The 15,592-nt window shown below is 40.6% G+C and overlaps 1 protein-coding gene across 1 annotated transcript; it reads left to right on the top strand.

Moving 5' to 3' along the window:
• The first annotated feature begins 9,256 nt into the window (after positions 1-9,256).
• Positions 9,257-14,679, top strand: fam8a1b (family with sequence similarity 8 member A1b). Its single transcript, XM_018762739.2, has 5 exons — positions 9,257-10,011; positions 10,676-10,796; positions 11,025-11,148; positions 11,808-11,947; positions 12,609-14,679. The coding sequence occupies exons 1-5, from the start codon at positions 9,483-9,485 to the stop codon at positions 12,751-12,753; spliced, it is 1,059 nt and encodes a 352-aa protein (XP_018618255.2). The 5' UTR covers positions 9,257-9,482; the 3' UTR covers positions 12,754-14,679.
• Positions 14,680-15,592: the final 913 nt, after the last annotated feature.

The following is a 15,592-nucleotide window of genomic DNA, read 5'->3' as shown; positions in this document are numbered from 1 at the left end:
TATAAAAGGGTAGATGGCTATATTTTTAACACTAAATGGCTTTTGAGAAAAGCATCAGCTAAATGAATAAATGTAAAATAAGTAACCAGTATAACAGGCCAACACCTCCAACAAGAAAGGGGAAAGCAAAATGCTTCCATTCAGTTTCTGAGAACTGGCGTGTTTGGGAAAACAGGGTCAAGTTTAAGGAAATGAGGTTCCAAGTGCTTCATAAATACTAGTTTATAGCAGGTGTACTCAAACTTTTGACTGTTACTGTACATAGTGCAAATTTTGTCTTTTAATTTAGCAGAATGCAGCCTGTAGCACCTGAGTAATTTTGAAACTTTTTTTTTTTTTTTTTTTGCTTTTAGTTCTTAGTCACACACCCAGTAGGATATAAGCATATCGTGTGTGTTTATCTTGGGAACGCAGTGTAGCTGTTTTGCCGAAGAGGTCATTTCACATCAGTGAGCTCACATCCTGTGTGTGACTTGGTAACATCTGGAAATCTGCACTTAGAAGTAATTATATTGCTCCCATCCTTCCATTGTCTGACTGTGGCGTGATATTCCGAATGTTCTTGCAGAGTTGTGAAGGCAACTCTACTAGGTATTAAACAGAAAACTAGTTGAGCCTGATAATGTAATTGTTAGATACTCACATGACCCGTCAAAGGTAATTCGACTGACTGCGGAATTTTTCTTTTGCAATCCTACGAGTCATACAAATAAGCATTAAATATGATACTGTGTTCAGCAAACCTCCCCTTTCATTGCTCCCACGTGCTGCCTGTTCCAAGCCAGGATTGCAGGGAGTTCTGCTCTGTCAGCACCTCTGCCGCTCTGGGTACGGCGTTCTAGTAACATGCTTTCGATGAGCTCCAAATCCAGCCAACATGGGGAATAATATCAGTCCACCATTTCAACAGCAACGCTCTCTTGATTAAACTCTTCCAGAAATAGCCACAGTAGTGGCCTTTCGTGATAATGGTATTGAGACAAAAAAAACCTTTTAAATTATGTCTTCATAGTGGGGGAAAAAGTCAATTGACAAGATCCTCGGAACTGCTGAATCCTGTTCGACATCCATGAAGCAAAGCAAAACGTCTTTTCAGACCCAGTTATCTCCAGATCTCCTTACAGCTGCATAAATATGTATCATACTGTCATGAGCAGCTTCGTATTTTCATTCTGACTCAAACAGGCAGCTCTATAAGTAACAAGGCAGAAGTATCGGACGAACAAACTTCATTTTTATAAATCGTGTATTTAAGCCTCTTCATTGACACAGACTCAAGTAGAGTGGTTTATTTAAAGCAAAAGCAAGTGACTGTTGAAAGTATAACTGAAATGATTTAATTAGGCATGCCTGAGCTTTACTGTAGGTATTAATTGTTGACCATTTCCCCCCAAGGATGGAGTGCCAACACTTTTATACACCCTGAGCTGTCAATTACTTTCTAGAATGACCAGGAGGGGTGGGCAAACACTGGCCCGTGGACCCCCAGAGGTTTTTTTCTCCCTCAACCTTCAGTTGGGAGTTTTTGTTCCTTTCCCCGGTGGCCAGTAGGTATACTTGTAGCTCTGTAATAGGTTCTTCATTATGGCAGCCATTAGTTGACTGTCTTCTTTGTTTGTATCAGTTTTTCTTGCTGTATGCCTGTGCTAAAGCGCTCTGCGTCACTGCGTGAGAAGAGCGCTCTATAAAAAATAAAAATAAATCACTGTTCAGAAACAATATCTGCTAATGACTGCACACACACACACACACTCTCTGAAACCGCTTGTCCCATAGGGGGTCACGGCGAACCGGAGCCCAACCTGGCAATGCAGGGTGCAGGGCTGGAGGGGGAGGGAACACATCCAGGATGGGACAGGAGTCCGTCACAGGGCACCCCAAGCAGGACTCGAACCCCAGACCCACCAGAGAGCAGGACCTGCCCCCCCCCCCCAATGACTGTATGTAAATGTATTTTTTTTTTTGTTTTTTGAAGCTGAGATCCACAGTAAATGACAGTGATTTAATCCATTGTGCCCAACTTTGGCTTTGAGTTTAGTGTTCAAGTGACCTGAGCTTCAACTTTATGCACATTACACCTACATCCCCTCATGGGAGAGGGCCAGAGCTGGAGGATCCATTTGCTCTCTGATGAAAAGTGATAAACAATGTTTAGTGTACAAGCGATGAGAACAATTGCTTCATAATGACAATTCCATGACGCTGGACCCGAACTGCATACAGTTCACGTCCTCATGACACATAGCATTTCCTGCTCTTAAAAACACTTCTTCACTGCCTTGTTTTACTCTTGGACACTTGAACCTTTCTGTTTTTTCCCAGCTTCGTGGGTTAATGCTAAATATAACCAGATTCAAGACAACAATTATGAAGGTTCTGCATTTCCCCCTATTTTATTTCTACCAAAATATTGAATGTACATAAGTGTACCCTCTTTATATGATAAAAAATATTTTTATGTCATTGGTAATTACACATTTTCATTTGAACATATTTGCATTTTTCAGCATCTTTTAAAATCTGCGTAATTTGTATTTATAGCAGTTGTGTTAAAACTGTGTCACATGGCAGGCTGTAACTATATTGTTCTCATGGAAATGTTATCATAGAAAGGAAAACTCTCCATAGCATATCTGAAATATACAAATAATTGTATGATCATGGCACGAAATATTAAGTAACAATTGAGCATGTAAAATTTTGAGCATTTTTGATCATTTAAAAAAAATCTCTAAAAGCCCTCCGCAGCCTTCCGTCTTCCCCCCCCTACATGTTTTTTTAGAAGCCCTTGAAAACATGTGATGTTTAATCCCTGCGGTAGACTAATTCACTGTGGATCTGTGAATAGAAAATTCTCAGGGCCACTGGATTAGCGTGTTCACTGGCCAACAAGCTCTCTTTGTGAGAAGCTGCCCTTTGCTGAGAAGTCGCTTAATCAAAAAAATCCAAACACATTCCATCATGGCCTTAATCTTTAAAGCAGAAGTCAAATCAAGGTTTATGTGAAAACTGAGTTAAAAAGTTCTTACAACGTTCATATAGTCATACTTACCTGTAAAATACTTCTTTGTTTTAAATGTACAAGTTTATTTTTACAATTTAAGACAACCTCATCCACATATTCTATGATTCATGTTTCTATGCTGTACAGTACAGTGCACAAATTCTACTGCTCATGTATTTTTTGAATTTGGCATTCTGGCTCGTGTTTAAGGATAGCTGGCCAGATGTGTACACTGAGCAAAATAAGTCTGCGTATTTAATATTATTCAGCATTTCTTTTATTTTTCTATGGCAGAATGGTAATATGGGTAAAAAGGTGGTATAGATGATACACAGAGTTATGAAAGGGAAAAAAAATAAGATCATGTTTAAGCATACAGATATGAAAATACCATTATAAAATCTTCTCCATTATATCCTACTGTTTCCAAATATTTGTATAGAAATAACCATAATGGAAACAATATTATGCTTTAGTTATATGACAGTAACACAAGTCCATTCCTCTCAAAGAGTGCAGAGAAACAATTTGGAGCCAAAGTGGAGTAGATTTAGACTGGACTCATCATGGGGTGATGCTGAATTACTTTTTTATTACAAATTGTTGTTTGGAAATATTGAAATAGACTATAGATTTGAAACTCCTGGATGACGTGTGTTATTCTCACGAAGCCCGTTCTTCTGCGCTGCAATGCAATGATTTTTCATCTCCGTTCTCGACACCGTGATGTAATCAGCGCTTCGTATTTGTCTGCCCGGATTTATTAAGTTCATAAGAAGTCCCTTAGAATAAAGGACTCGCATCCTTGCTATTGCATGGACTCGATGGAGACGGAGCCCGGTACCAGTATGAGTGGGGCTCGATGCTGGGGTGTCAGTATCATCATTTACAGCCTTGCATGGCACACACAAACAGCCCACTGTGGGACGGAAGAAGGAGCTGCATGCCTTGGATTCCCACTCCTCCATTGTCGTCATTATGCATAAAACACAAAGCCTTATTCTCCTCTGTCACTCTACTGCTATACAGTGTATTCTGGTTCTGTGCAGCACAGACGGATGTTTTGCTTTAACGAAAGAGTCCGTTTAATTAAATCAATAAAGTTTCAAGTCATAATGCCGTCAAAGTTCAGTGGCCCAGAAGAGTCGAAGCACTGTGTTTTTGTTGGAAAGGATTGGAGTTTACTTAAACCGTCATTGTTAACAGATAAAATAAGTGCCGGTAACGGAGTTTTGGGGTGTTTTCTCCGTATTTTCTCACCAGGGTGTGTGTGTGTGTGTGTAGCTGTGTTCACGCGATGTCCGAGGTTAAGGCATTTGAAAAGTTTACTTCTTGATAATATACTTGTAATGAACTTCTCACCTGACCTTTTATATAACTTAGTGCTTAACATTTTCCCTATGAAGTGTGAATGCAAATGGAATTGCTCTGGGGGGAAATGGGTAAATAACTGTAACCTTAACATTGTAAGTGGCTTTGGAGAAAAGCCACACTAAGTGGCTAAATATAGGTTGTACAGCTGGTAGCATAATGGTTATGGTTACTGCCTTTAGTCCCAAAGGTTGTAGGTTTGAGCCCTACCTCTGGCTGTAACATCCTGGCTTGAGCAAAGTACTTATGCTATAAAAAAAATAATTGCTCTGGGGGGGAAATAGGTAAGTAATTGTAACTTTAACATTGTAAGTGACTTTGGAGAAAAGCTACCCTAAGGGAATAAATGTAAGTGGCAGCAGCGTTGTGTCACTGAGCCCCTTTCAGCCAATGTCAGGTCCCTCTGTCTCCCTAGGATGTACGAGGGGAAGATCGGCCACCTGGGCTCCTCTCTCAAGCTTCTGGACCTCTCCTACAATGCTCTCTTCCATTGTAAGTAGTGTATCTAGCAGTGTAAGTCACTGCGGTCAATGAGGTGTGTGGGCTCATAACACTACACAGAGTTCATTGGAAGTTGCTTTGGAGAAAAGTGTCTGCTAAATAAATAAATGTGAATGCTGACACAGCATGATTTAACACCATGCAATAATTTTGCCAGAGTACAAGGTGCTTGTGCTACTAAAGAGTTGTAATTTTGATGTGAACATTTTCTTCATAGCAACGCAAATACAATTAAATTAAGAATACCATAACTAGTACTCCATAGACATCATTACTTACCCAATGGTTTTAAATTGATTGATTTTGCTGAGGTCCTTATTAACTTTTTCATAGCAGACAGTATTAAACTTCAAAAAGCCGGAAGGCAGTTTCTTACAAACAATAAGTGCGGTAATTAAAGATACAATAAAAGTACCTGACTAATTAATTACTGCAATGTTTATATGACACTATGTGCTTGTTAAATGCCTCAGCATTGCATATCTGAACATAACTATATTTAATTGGAAACTTGCCTAACTGAGTACAAGAGTCTAGAATTCACATTTTTAAACATGTCATTGGGCTGAATGTATGATTACTATATAGTATGGCATGTGTTTAATAATAAGAAATTAAAGGTTTTGCATAGACTGCAGAGAATAAAACAACCGCAGCCAAAAACGTTTCTCTGGAAAACAATTAACAGGATATTGAACAAATACCTTTCAAACCTTAAGGGACTAAACTACACATAGGAGACACTGGTGCTTGGATTAAAATGTACACATCATATTTTATTATACAGTTATAGGCTCTTTATGTCTAAACTCAAAGTTGCATAAGGAACTAAACAGGAGAAGATGAAGCAAATCTGAAGTATTGTATGTTGTTTGTCTTGTGAATAATTTTGATTTGGCTCTCTAAGAGACTTATCAAGTGGGGTAGAGACATTCTTACACACAAATGGAATTTACTCTCACTTTTCTGTCTAATCGGCCCTCGGTTCGCCACCGCTAAGCTTTCGGCGATTGGGTGCGATTGTCCTTGTCACGTGGTTTGTATGCGTGGGGTATTTCGGCACCGTTTCTTCTGTGGCATCAAAGAATTCATTGTGAACTTTTTTTTGTCATAAGTGACACCCTTATGAATTCCCAGCTGTATCTGAACTAAGAGCCAGGAACAGGACCGATTGGAAGTATGGAAGCAATGGATATTGTGTTAGGCAGTAAATTACCAACGCGAAAATAATAACGCTTCTGGGTCAGTTGATTTCTGAGGAACCTGCTATTAGAATAAAAGCAATATGAAGTATGTAGAAACATAAATCAGAAAGATATGTAAATCTAGTGATCTAAAGATAGATTTTCACTTAGCATATTGGACCGCCATGCGCAGCCAGGGTGAAAGATGGATACAAAACAACACGGACTCAATTAGGACCTCGACCTGTTTATCAGGATTTTCTTCCATTATTTGAAAAGAGCACCTTCCTATTTATGATACTTGTCATTACAGCAATGGAGAGTGAAAATCCCAGGAAAATGTACTTCCATCTTATAAATACCAAAATAAAGTATTTACCTTAGACACTTTCTTGGACGATGTCATTCTTATTTATCTTGAAGCGCAAAGACTGCACCCTTTTCCCTTTCTTCAGAAACATTTCCTGAGATGCTTATTTTAACTGGAAGAAGTTTCAAGAGGGAACCTTAAGGAAGGTACCAAATCTGAGCAGCTCAAATAAAAGACCCAGCTCTAAAAAGGATAAATGTGTGACAAAATATCACTTCTGATAAAAGCATCAGCTAAATAATTAACACAAACACACACAGGATAAAGCCACTTGTCCCAAACAGGGTCGTGGCAAGCTCAAGCCTAGCCTGACAACGCAGGGCGCAAGGCTGGAGGGGGAAGGGACACACCCAGGATGGGACGCCAGTCCGTCACAAGGTACCCCAAGCAGGACTCGAACCCCCGACCTGCCAGGGAACAGGACCCAGCCAAACCCGCTGCACCACCACACCACCCTGTTAGAGAACAGCATCTGCTAAATAAATTTAAATGTAACACAGGATGGGGGGCGTGGTGGTGCAATGGGTTGGACTGGGTTCTGCTCTCCAGTGGGTCTGGAGTTCGAGTCCTGGTTGGGGTGCCTTGCGACAGACTGGTGTCCCGTCCTTGGTGTGTCCCCTCCCCTTATGCCCTGTGTTGCCGGGTTAGGCTCTGGCTCCCTGCGATCCCTGAATGGGCCAAGTGGTTCAGAAAGAGTGTGTGTGTGTGTGTGTAACACAGAATGGACAACTGAGCAACTTTTAAAAACATGCCAACTCATCGCTATCGATCTGGTGTGTTAGAGGATTCACAGACTCAGACATTGCTGATGCTTTTTGGCTTTATTGATTTTGGCCTGTCCCTTTGCAGCCTGTCAGAAGCGATCGGTCACACCGGGGTGGATTGTGTTCCATCTGGAATGCTCCATCCAGCAGGCAGCACAGTCATCTGACCACTTGAACTTCACTCTTAACGCTGATGGACTCTCATCAGCAATAGGACCCAAGAGCAAGTGAGAGAGAAAAAGAGAAAGAGATACATGACAGGTTTTCAGCTGCTGAAAACCTTCTGAAAAAAATTTACCCAAAAATTCTTTAATTGTTCTTCGCAATTCGATTTTATTTTCATCATAGTGAAGTCATAACATTAATGTTATATAAAACTAACAGTGGTGCAGCCGGTTTGGCCTGTGCCTGCGCTCGGGTGGGTCTGCGGTTTGAGTCCTGCTTGGGGTGCCTTGTGACGGACTGGCATCCCATCCTGGGTGTGTCCCCTCCTGTGTGTGTCCCCTCCCCCTCCAGCCCTATGCCCTGTGTTGCTGGGTTAGGCTCCGGTTTACCGCAACCCTGATCGGGACAAGCAGTTTCAGACAGTGTGAGTGTAAAACCAATTGGTAGCGTACCCCTCTTTGGGCCTAAAGGTTGCAGGTTCAATCCCCCCAAGCTGTAGTACCATTGAGTTGTGTACTTACTGTAAATTGCACCAGTAAAATTACTCAGCAGAATAAATGGGTAAGAGGACAAGCGGCTTCAATGTGTGTGTGTATAAATGGGTAAGTGACTAAGTTGCTTTGGAGAAAAGTATGGGGATTTATTTTGGCACAGTCTCACAGCCTTGGGTGGTGCAAGAGGAGGTGGGATTGATCCCCGCTCAGTCTGTGTGGAGTTTGTATGTTCTCCCTGTGGGTTTCCTCTGGGTGCTCTGGTTTCCTCCCACAATCCAAAGACATGCTGTTCAGGTTCCCCCATAGTGTGTGAGTGACACAGGGAGAGTGTTCCACTGATGTATGGATGAGTGACCCTAGTAGTGTATCTAGCAGTGTAAGTTAACCTTGGTGAATACGGTGTGTGGGCTGTTAACACTACATAGCGTTCATTTGAATTTGCTTTGGAGAAAAGCATCTGCTATGTAATGTATGAGCTAAATGAATAAATGTAACCATACACTTGCAATTATGGGAGAATAGTTTAACGTGAACATGTTCTATTATTGAAGGGAAGTGGCGAATGTGATCTGGTGCTGAACGCAGGTACTGTATTATTGGGCAGTGCAGTGCCGCCCCCTAGTGGCCCGTCTCTGTTATTACGCTATTAGACTGTACGCTCGAACTGCTTATGCGAATCAGCCCCCGTTTCAGTAACTCGCTAGTCCCCCACTTCTGGTTTAAGTATTTAATATATTATCAGATTTGAATGTTTAATGTGTGTACTCGTTCGTTTTTTTCACCTTATTTTTTTCCTCTGGATGCAGTGAGTGAAACGATTGAAGAGAAAAAAAATAAAGGTTTGAACGGCACAAAAAAAACCGTACTGTGCCAAATTTTGAGCAAAAATTTTGGCAAAATTTCTCCACTGTTGGTGTTTCTGCAAGTGTTTCTAATGCCATAATTAGGTTTTTTTTTCCCGAATATACTTCTTTCTCCTGCATTTTTGATCACAGCTCTTTTCGCAGAAAACTCGTGCGCGTTCTTTTGCAGACAAATAAAGACACGCACATCTAATTTTTTTTTTCCAACTGAAGCACAAAACCAGCAATGCAGTTTTACAGCCAAGTCCAAAACCCCAGTGTGTCCTGAAAATCAAGTCTAAAACAACGCTGGATTTGTCATTTGAACCTCTCTGTGTACTACACGCTGTTCTGCAGTAATTACAAACAGAAAAGAATTTTGTTTTATAAACTTTAAGTGACCAAACAGTGAGCATCAGTAACTTCAACTTCTGCTAGCTTCACACATTAGAGTTTAAGACTGTGTGTATAGAAACGTATCTCGTAAGGCTGTTATTAACTCGCGGTACTATGATGTAACCAACGTAGCAGCGCAATGACGTAGCGGAATTGCGTCACGACCTCGTAGCGTATACCACTGTCAAATTAGGTGGGCATTTTAAATAACGAGTTTAAATAGAGGTTATTGTTGCTCGTATCATATTTCAAAATAAAATTACAATGTTATTAATATTTATTAGAGGATGTTTTCCACAGGAAGTTTTGTTTTACTGGTGTTTCTTTCACCCCATTGGTACGGCCGCCCCGGGTTTTCCTGCTTTACGACGGAAAAAGGCATCGATTAAAGATGGCGGACGCGGGAGGAGGGGAGAGGCAGAACGAAAAGTCGTTTGACAGTAATGATGCGAGAAACGCGTCCGGTGTGAAAGTGATATCGGGAGATTGCGAAGGGGACAAGCGGGGCTCAGGGTGTAAGCAAGGTGCTGTGGAGAACATGTCGACGACGGAGTACTGCAGGAGGCTGCAGGGCTGGATGTGGCAGTACTACAGCGGCTACGTGGGCTGGCTGAGCTGGGCGTCCGCGCCGCCCTTCTTCGCCTTCCCTCCCTTCGTCCCGCCACCGCAGCTGTCGGTGAGCAGCGAGGACCCCGGGGTGCCGGATCCCCGTCTCTTCCCTTTCTTTATGCCGAGCTCCTTCGCGGCCTCGCCCGGCAGCGGCACTGCCAGTGGCAGCAGTGCTGCGGCGGCGGATGCCGGGGCCGCCGGGACTCCGGGAAGCAGCGACACGAGGCCCGGGCAGCAGCAGCATCAACAACAACAGCAGCAACAACAACAACAACAGCAATTAAATCGGAACGCCCAGCAAGCAGCAGCAGGTATTTTGTTTTGTTTGCTGAAGTGACGCAGTGCTTACTAGGTTAGGGACACGGACTAGACTACTAGTACTACACTCTGTCTACAGGTACACAGCCTCAGTGCAGGTAGGTATGATGATTATGTGATGTATGAATGATGTATGAAACGAGGAGTGAGGGCTGGCACCCACTCCTCGTTTCATACATTATCATTCATTATCACTATGATGATCACGTGACTGTACTTACCTGAACTGCTGCACTGAAAAATGGGTCAGGTACTATACTAATAAATGGCTCAACTACTGCTTCTTACTGCTCATTCATTTAGCTGATGCTTGAGCAACAGATTTTAAACCCATCTTGTGTGAGTGGAAGGAAGCGTGTAGAGGCTTAAACGCCAAGCAACAGGTGGCATAGTGGTTAGAACTGCCACCTTTGGACTCGATGGACACAGCTCTGAATCCCACCACCTGCTGTGGTACCCTAGAGCGTACCCCCCTTTTTACTGTATATGTACAGTAAGAATTACCCACCTGTTTAAGTGGGTAAGTCACTGTACCATGATGCTATAAATTACTTTAGAGAACAGTGTCATCTAAAGTGTAACCATTTTTTCTGCATTTAAAGCAAAAGCAAGACAAGGCAGAGCTGACCTGCACTTGCCGTGTTTTCCTGTGTCTAGGCCGGGAGTTCTCCATCCCCTCTCCTCTGCAGAGATTTGTCGCTGAGATGGTGGATTTTTTCATTCTCTTTTTTATCAAGGCTACCATCATCCTCAGTATCATGCACCTGAGTGGGATGAAGTGAGTCAGCCTGTTCTTCTGCACTCTAACGTGGTGTTTTGAATTTACTGGTTGTCTTGGGGACGCTCCAGAACATGCCGTTAAATTTAGCTGACCGGCTGCATGGTGAAGTATGTATGATCCTCTAGAAATTAAAATAGTGACGCTGTGGAGATCAGTGAGTTGTAAATTATTTCTACCAAAACAGTGTTAGTTTCTCAGTTCAGTATTATTTTTTTTTAATTTTAGGGACATTTCCAAGTTTGCAATGCATTTCATTGTGGAGGAGATAGATGAGGACACTTCCATGGAGGAGCTACAGAAGATGATGCTGGTTGCACTCATTTACAGAATACTGGTGTGCTGTTATGAGGTGACATTTGCCTTTCATTACTCCCAGGTGTAAATAAAACATTTATTTGAAGTCAGTGTAATAGTTACTGTTCAGGCAATTATAGTATTAAATAAAATGTATATTTTATTGGTTTATGTATTGGCCATCATGTAAACCAGCGGTTCATAAGCTTTTTCAGGCCACAGACCTTATTTAGGAATCTGAAGCTGTCGGAGAAAATATTGCGATCAGTTTATTGCATTGAAAATGAACTTCACATTGAATTATGTCATAGGTAACAGTAGCACTAATTATCACAATTCATTAATATAATATTGCAAAAAGAATGGTCTTTATGAAACAATTAAGTCACACTATTATATGCCCATTCTCAATATTAGCAGTTCCAATAATTTTTTTCCCCACTTTTCATTACTTTGTGTTATTTTTACAACAAGCTTTTACTTCAAAGCTTTTGTAGTCCATCTACAGAACACCAAGGCGTCCATGGATCTGTGGATAACAACACTTAATATTAATGGAAAAAAAAATTGCGTTGTACTTGTAGAGTTTTAAACTGAGAACAAAGAAAAGGAATTCTTGAAAAGTTTTTTTTATTTTTATTTTTAAAACTAACTGCTGGACTAGATCTATTTTGTGCACTTTGGAACTAGTGTGGTGTTTTACCCTGTTTTCAGATAATTTGTATCTGGGGGGCTGGTGGAGCTACCCCAGGAAAGTTTCTTCTTGGCCTCAGGGTTGTCACGTGTGACACTGCAGTCCTGGTACGACCCAATCGGGTTCTGGTGGTGCCTGCTTCTAATGTCAAATTTTCTGCGTAAGTAGCAAACCCATAAAGTTCGTGCTTTGTGCTTGTGTGATAGTTCAGAGCCACAGAAACAACAAATTTAAAGAACCCGTGCTTCTGTCATTCTGCAGATATTTGAAATAACCTCAACTACTCAAAAAACCTTTGTTTTTTGTTGCCATCTATGTTCCTGTTAGAAACAACCTTTGGATTGCAATTTGATTATGGAACATAGGTTGATTATGCCTACACATTTGGCAAGGAAATGTATTTTAGTGCTATGGCCCACACCATAAGCTCCTTCTCCAAACATGTGACTTGCTGAACTAACTTTCAGTACAAAATGGTTTGATCTGCATGATTGTTCAAATGAATTCTGAAAGATCTGATCTTCCTTTTCTAATGTCTTATTGCTAGATAACCACCCCCAGCAAACGTAAGGCTTTTGCCTTTGTATTGTGTATGTGCATGTCTTTGCAGTTTCTTAGTATGCTGTTTCTGTCTCTTGGCTGCTCTGACCTCAGTGTGTCTGTTCAATAAAACTTGTCCTGGAAAATATTGAAAATGATCTAGCTTTTTGATGGGTTGGACTGGAACATTGGAGGTATCCATACTTGTGATCTTGATTGCTTGTCTCTCCTTTGCTCTCTGAATACAGATACTGCATAACAATATTTTTCTCTCTATGCAGATCCACGGTGCGAGCCTTAAACAAGAACTTCTCCATTGCCCTCTTCTTCCCAGCTTTCATCACATTGCTCTTCTTTCAGCACAACAGAACTGTGTATGACATCGTTGCTGGTACAATTGTGGTCAAGCGCAATGGGGCCAGGTGACCGGGAAAAGTATTCTAACAGGGTCTTTTTTGGAACCACTCTTTAGCCATGTATTTAAGCAGATATGGAAGCGCTATGGATTTTCCAGTTCCTGGAGATGCTGGATTAATGGATTGGGCTGAAGTGAGAAATGGAAGAAGCTGCAGAAGATCCATCTCGTGTGCTGCTGGAAGATGAAGTGAATAAGTTGCCAAAGGGTGCTAGGGATTGATTCATGTGGTCCCTGGTCACCTGCAGGTGGTTTTTTCTGCTGCAGCATTTCATATTTACCTGTATTGCAAAGCTGATTGACACTTTCTGCTATGAAAAATGCTTGCAAGATCTCTAAAAATTCATCAGGTGTTTAAAAATGTGGAATGAGCTTTTTGTTTGGTATCAACTTTGAGATTAAAAGAATTGTCTTACCATTGGTTGCTAACAAGGTTTTATATAAAAATTCTTGACATTTGTATGAAATGTTTAATCTCTATGTACAGGACTGATGTTAACATAGTTGATGCATGATATGAACGTCTATCAACTTAAAGTATTTGTGACTTAATTTTTTTTTTTTTTAGTGTGAAAAGAACCAGTGACAGGATTAAAAATGTAATTTTAAACTATTCCCGTTTTTGCATGGTAATACTTCTGACCAAAAGACTGCAACAAAACAGTAATACCCTGGAAAGTGCTGCTTTGCTATAGCTCTTTTGTGTTGGAGCCCTGTAAACATAAACTGTAAAAATTCATAAACGTATTCGAAATTCACAAGGTGCAACAGTTTGCTTAAAGTGGTTGTGTATGTTCTCGCAGTCACTCGGACAACGTCGTGTGCGCTCGCATCCAGCCTGCGGTAGATGTTGTGTTCTTACATCAGCTAGTTAGCTGTAGCTGTGACAGCAGGACACCTGACAAGAGTGCAGTCTTCCACACTCATGGAAGAAAAACATTTCCTTGTTGTTCGATCTTCCACACCCATTGTAATCTGAATTTTTTTGCTTTTTCAGTGCATGTAAAGATCCTTTATGTATTCAGTGACCGAGCGAGGCAGGTTCGTCAGAATAGACGTACAGTACTATGCCTATTTACTTTAACACTCACCTTCTGCCTCATTGACAGCTAAGGCTTTGTTAGTCATCATTTTTCACATTTGTTTCATTATACAGTTCAAAACATACTGCATCAAATTACCATATTACACCAGTTCCTCCTGTAATGAGGTTAATCTGTTCTGTGAAATCACCACATTAAATCAATTTCCCATGTGAAGGGGTTGAATTTCTTACAGAAAAAAAAAATTGATTAATGGGTCAAACTGTCACCTAAAATTTTCTTAAGTATTTTTATGCATGATGATGGAAGTACCAATATATTTAATAAATTATTTCTATCTTGTGTTAATGTTATATTTTCAGTCATTTGTGAGTAACCACTTGTCCAGTTCATGGTTGTGGAGGTCCAGAGCACCGCATACACATGAGACAGTGTGCACCCTGAATGGAGACATGATCACTATAGGCTCACTGGTTCAGGGTCGTTGTGGTCCAAAGCCTCTCTTGTAAACATAAGGCACGAAGCACAGAATACTGTGTATGACTGCTCCTGTCCATCCAAGTTATCTTTTATTAACTTAATGTACTACATTCATCAGCATCTGCCCACTTTGTTTTATTATCTGTACACTAACATATTGTTTTTAGGAACATCTTGTCTTATTTGCTGGATCGGTTCTGTAAATGTCATTGATGCAGCTATAATAAGCTATTTGAAAAATACTGAAAAAGGCTAAAATAAAATGACTTATTTATTAATCTGGTTTCACATCCCTACTCTAGATGCATTTTACAGCCACATAACATCTATAGATGGGCAATTTTTTGAAAGTTGAGAAGTAAAGAAAATAGAATTAAAAATTAACCTAACTTTAAAAACATGTAAGTTAAACTCAAGGACCCTGTGTGCTGCATTTGCTATTTCACTTGTCATTTACCTTAATTGAGGGTTGTGATTGATTGAGACAGTCAATGTGATGGAAGATTTATGACTGTATATGGACATACAGAATGCAGTTGGTTTTGTTCTGGAAGAAACAGTGTCTGAGCTTTTTAGTGAAATGCTATATTTTTGTAAAGCGTTTTAGTGGTTTTTTTGTTGCATGGGATTCTGTTTTATGAGCATTAACTGTTCACTGACTTATTCCTCATGCTCTTCATGTTCTGTATAATATACAGTATTGTATATGCCTCAGGTTAAAAAAGTTTTTTTTTTTCTTTTTTTTTTCCAATTTATACTGTTATATTGACCCCATAGACTTCTGTTTTAACACTCAGTTTTCTAGGAACATGTACAGCACTACTCAAGTTATTACTGTATTTCAGAGCAGTTCCACTTGGATCCAGCTAAAAACAATTGTAAAACAATTGCAATCTCACTTGTTGCCCCTCACAGCTTCTGAAAATGAAAACTGCTATTGTTTTATTAATTGTCTGTCTCTCATTGCACTTCGTTCTTGTGGAGCAGGGGATTCATTCAAACCACACTTAACTCTGCTGAAATTTGCACTTATGACAGTGTTTATTCACTTGGGTTGTTTGTGAAATAGCACTGTGCACGTAAACCCATTTTATGAGCAAAACTTTCATGTGTCTTCTAAACGTGCCTGCAGAAAAGCATTATATGAAGCCACACTGTTACATTTTTTTGTCGAAGTATTAATCTAAATATTGTAGAGTTCAGCTGCACGAGGTCTTTAAGATACATACGATCTGTAACGGGGGTGCAGTGGTGCAGTGGGTTGGACCAGGTCCTGCTCTCCGGTGGGTCTGGGGTTCGAGTCCCGCTTGGGGTGCCTTGCGATGGA

Source organism: Scleropages formosus, chromosome 18 (genome assembly GCF_900964775.1).
Source record: "Scleropages formosus chromosome 18, fSclFor1.1, whole genome shotgun sequence".
Taxonomy (NCBI): Eukaryota; Metazoa; Chordata; class Actinopteri; order Osteoglossiformes; family Osteoglossidae; genus Scleropages; species Scleropages formosus.
This window is presented reverse-complemented; position numbering and strand designations above follow the sequence as displayed.

Bases quoted from the DNA above. Each gene is read 5' to 3' on its own strand.
- fam8a1b (XM_018762739.2), top strand. From the start codon at position 9,483: ATGGCGGACGCGGGAGGAGGGGAGAGGCAGAACGAAAAGTCGTTTGAC. The intron at 10,797-11,024 runs GTGAGTCAGCCT...TTTTAATTTTAG, and splicing joins ATGCACCTGAGTGGGATGAA to GGACATTTCCAAGTTTGCAA. The intron at 11,948-12,608 runs GTAAGTAGCAAA...CTCTCTATGCAG, and splicing joins TCTAATGTCAAATTTTCTGC to ATCCACGGTGCGAGCCTTAA.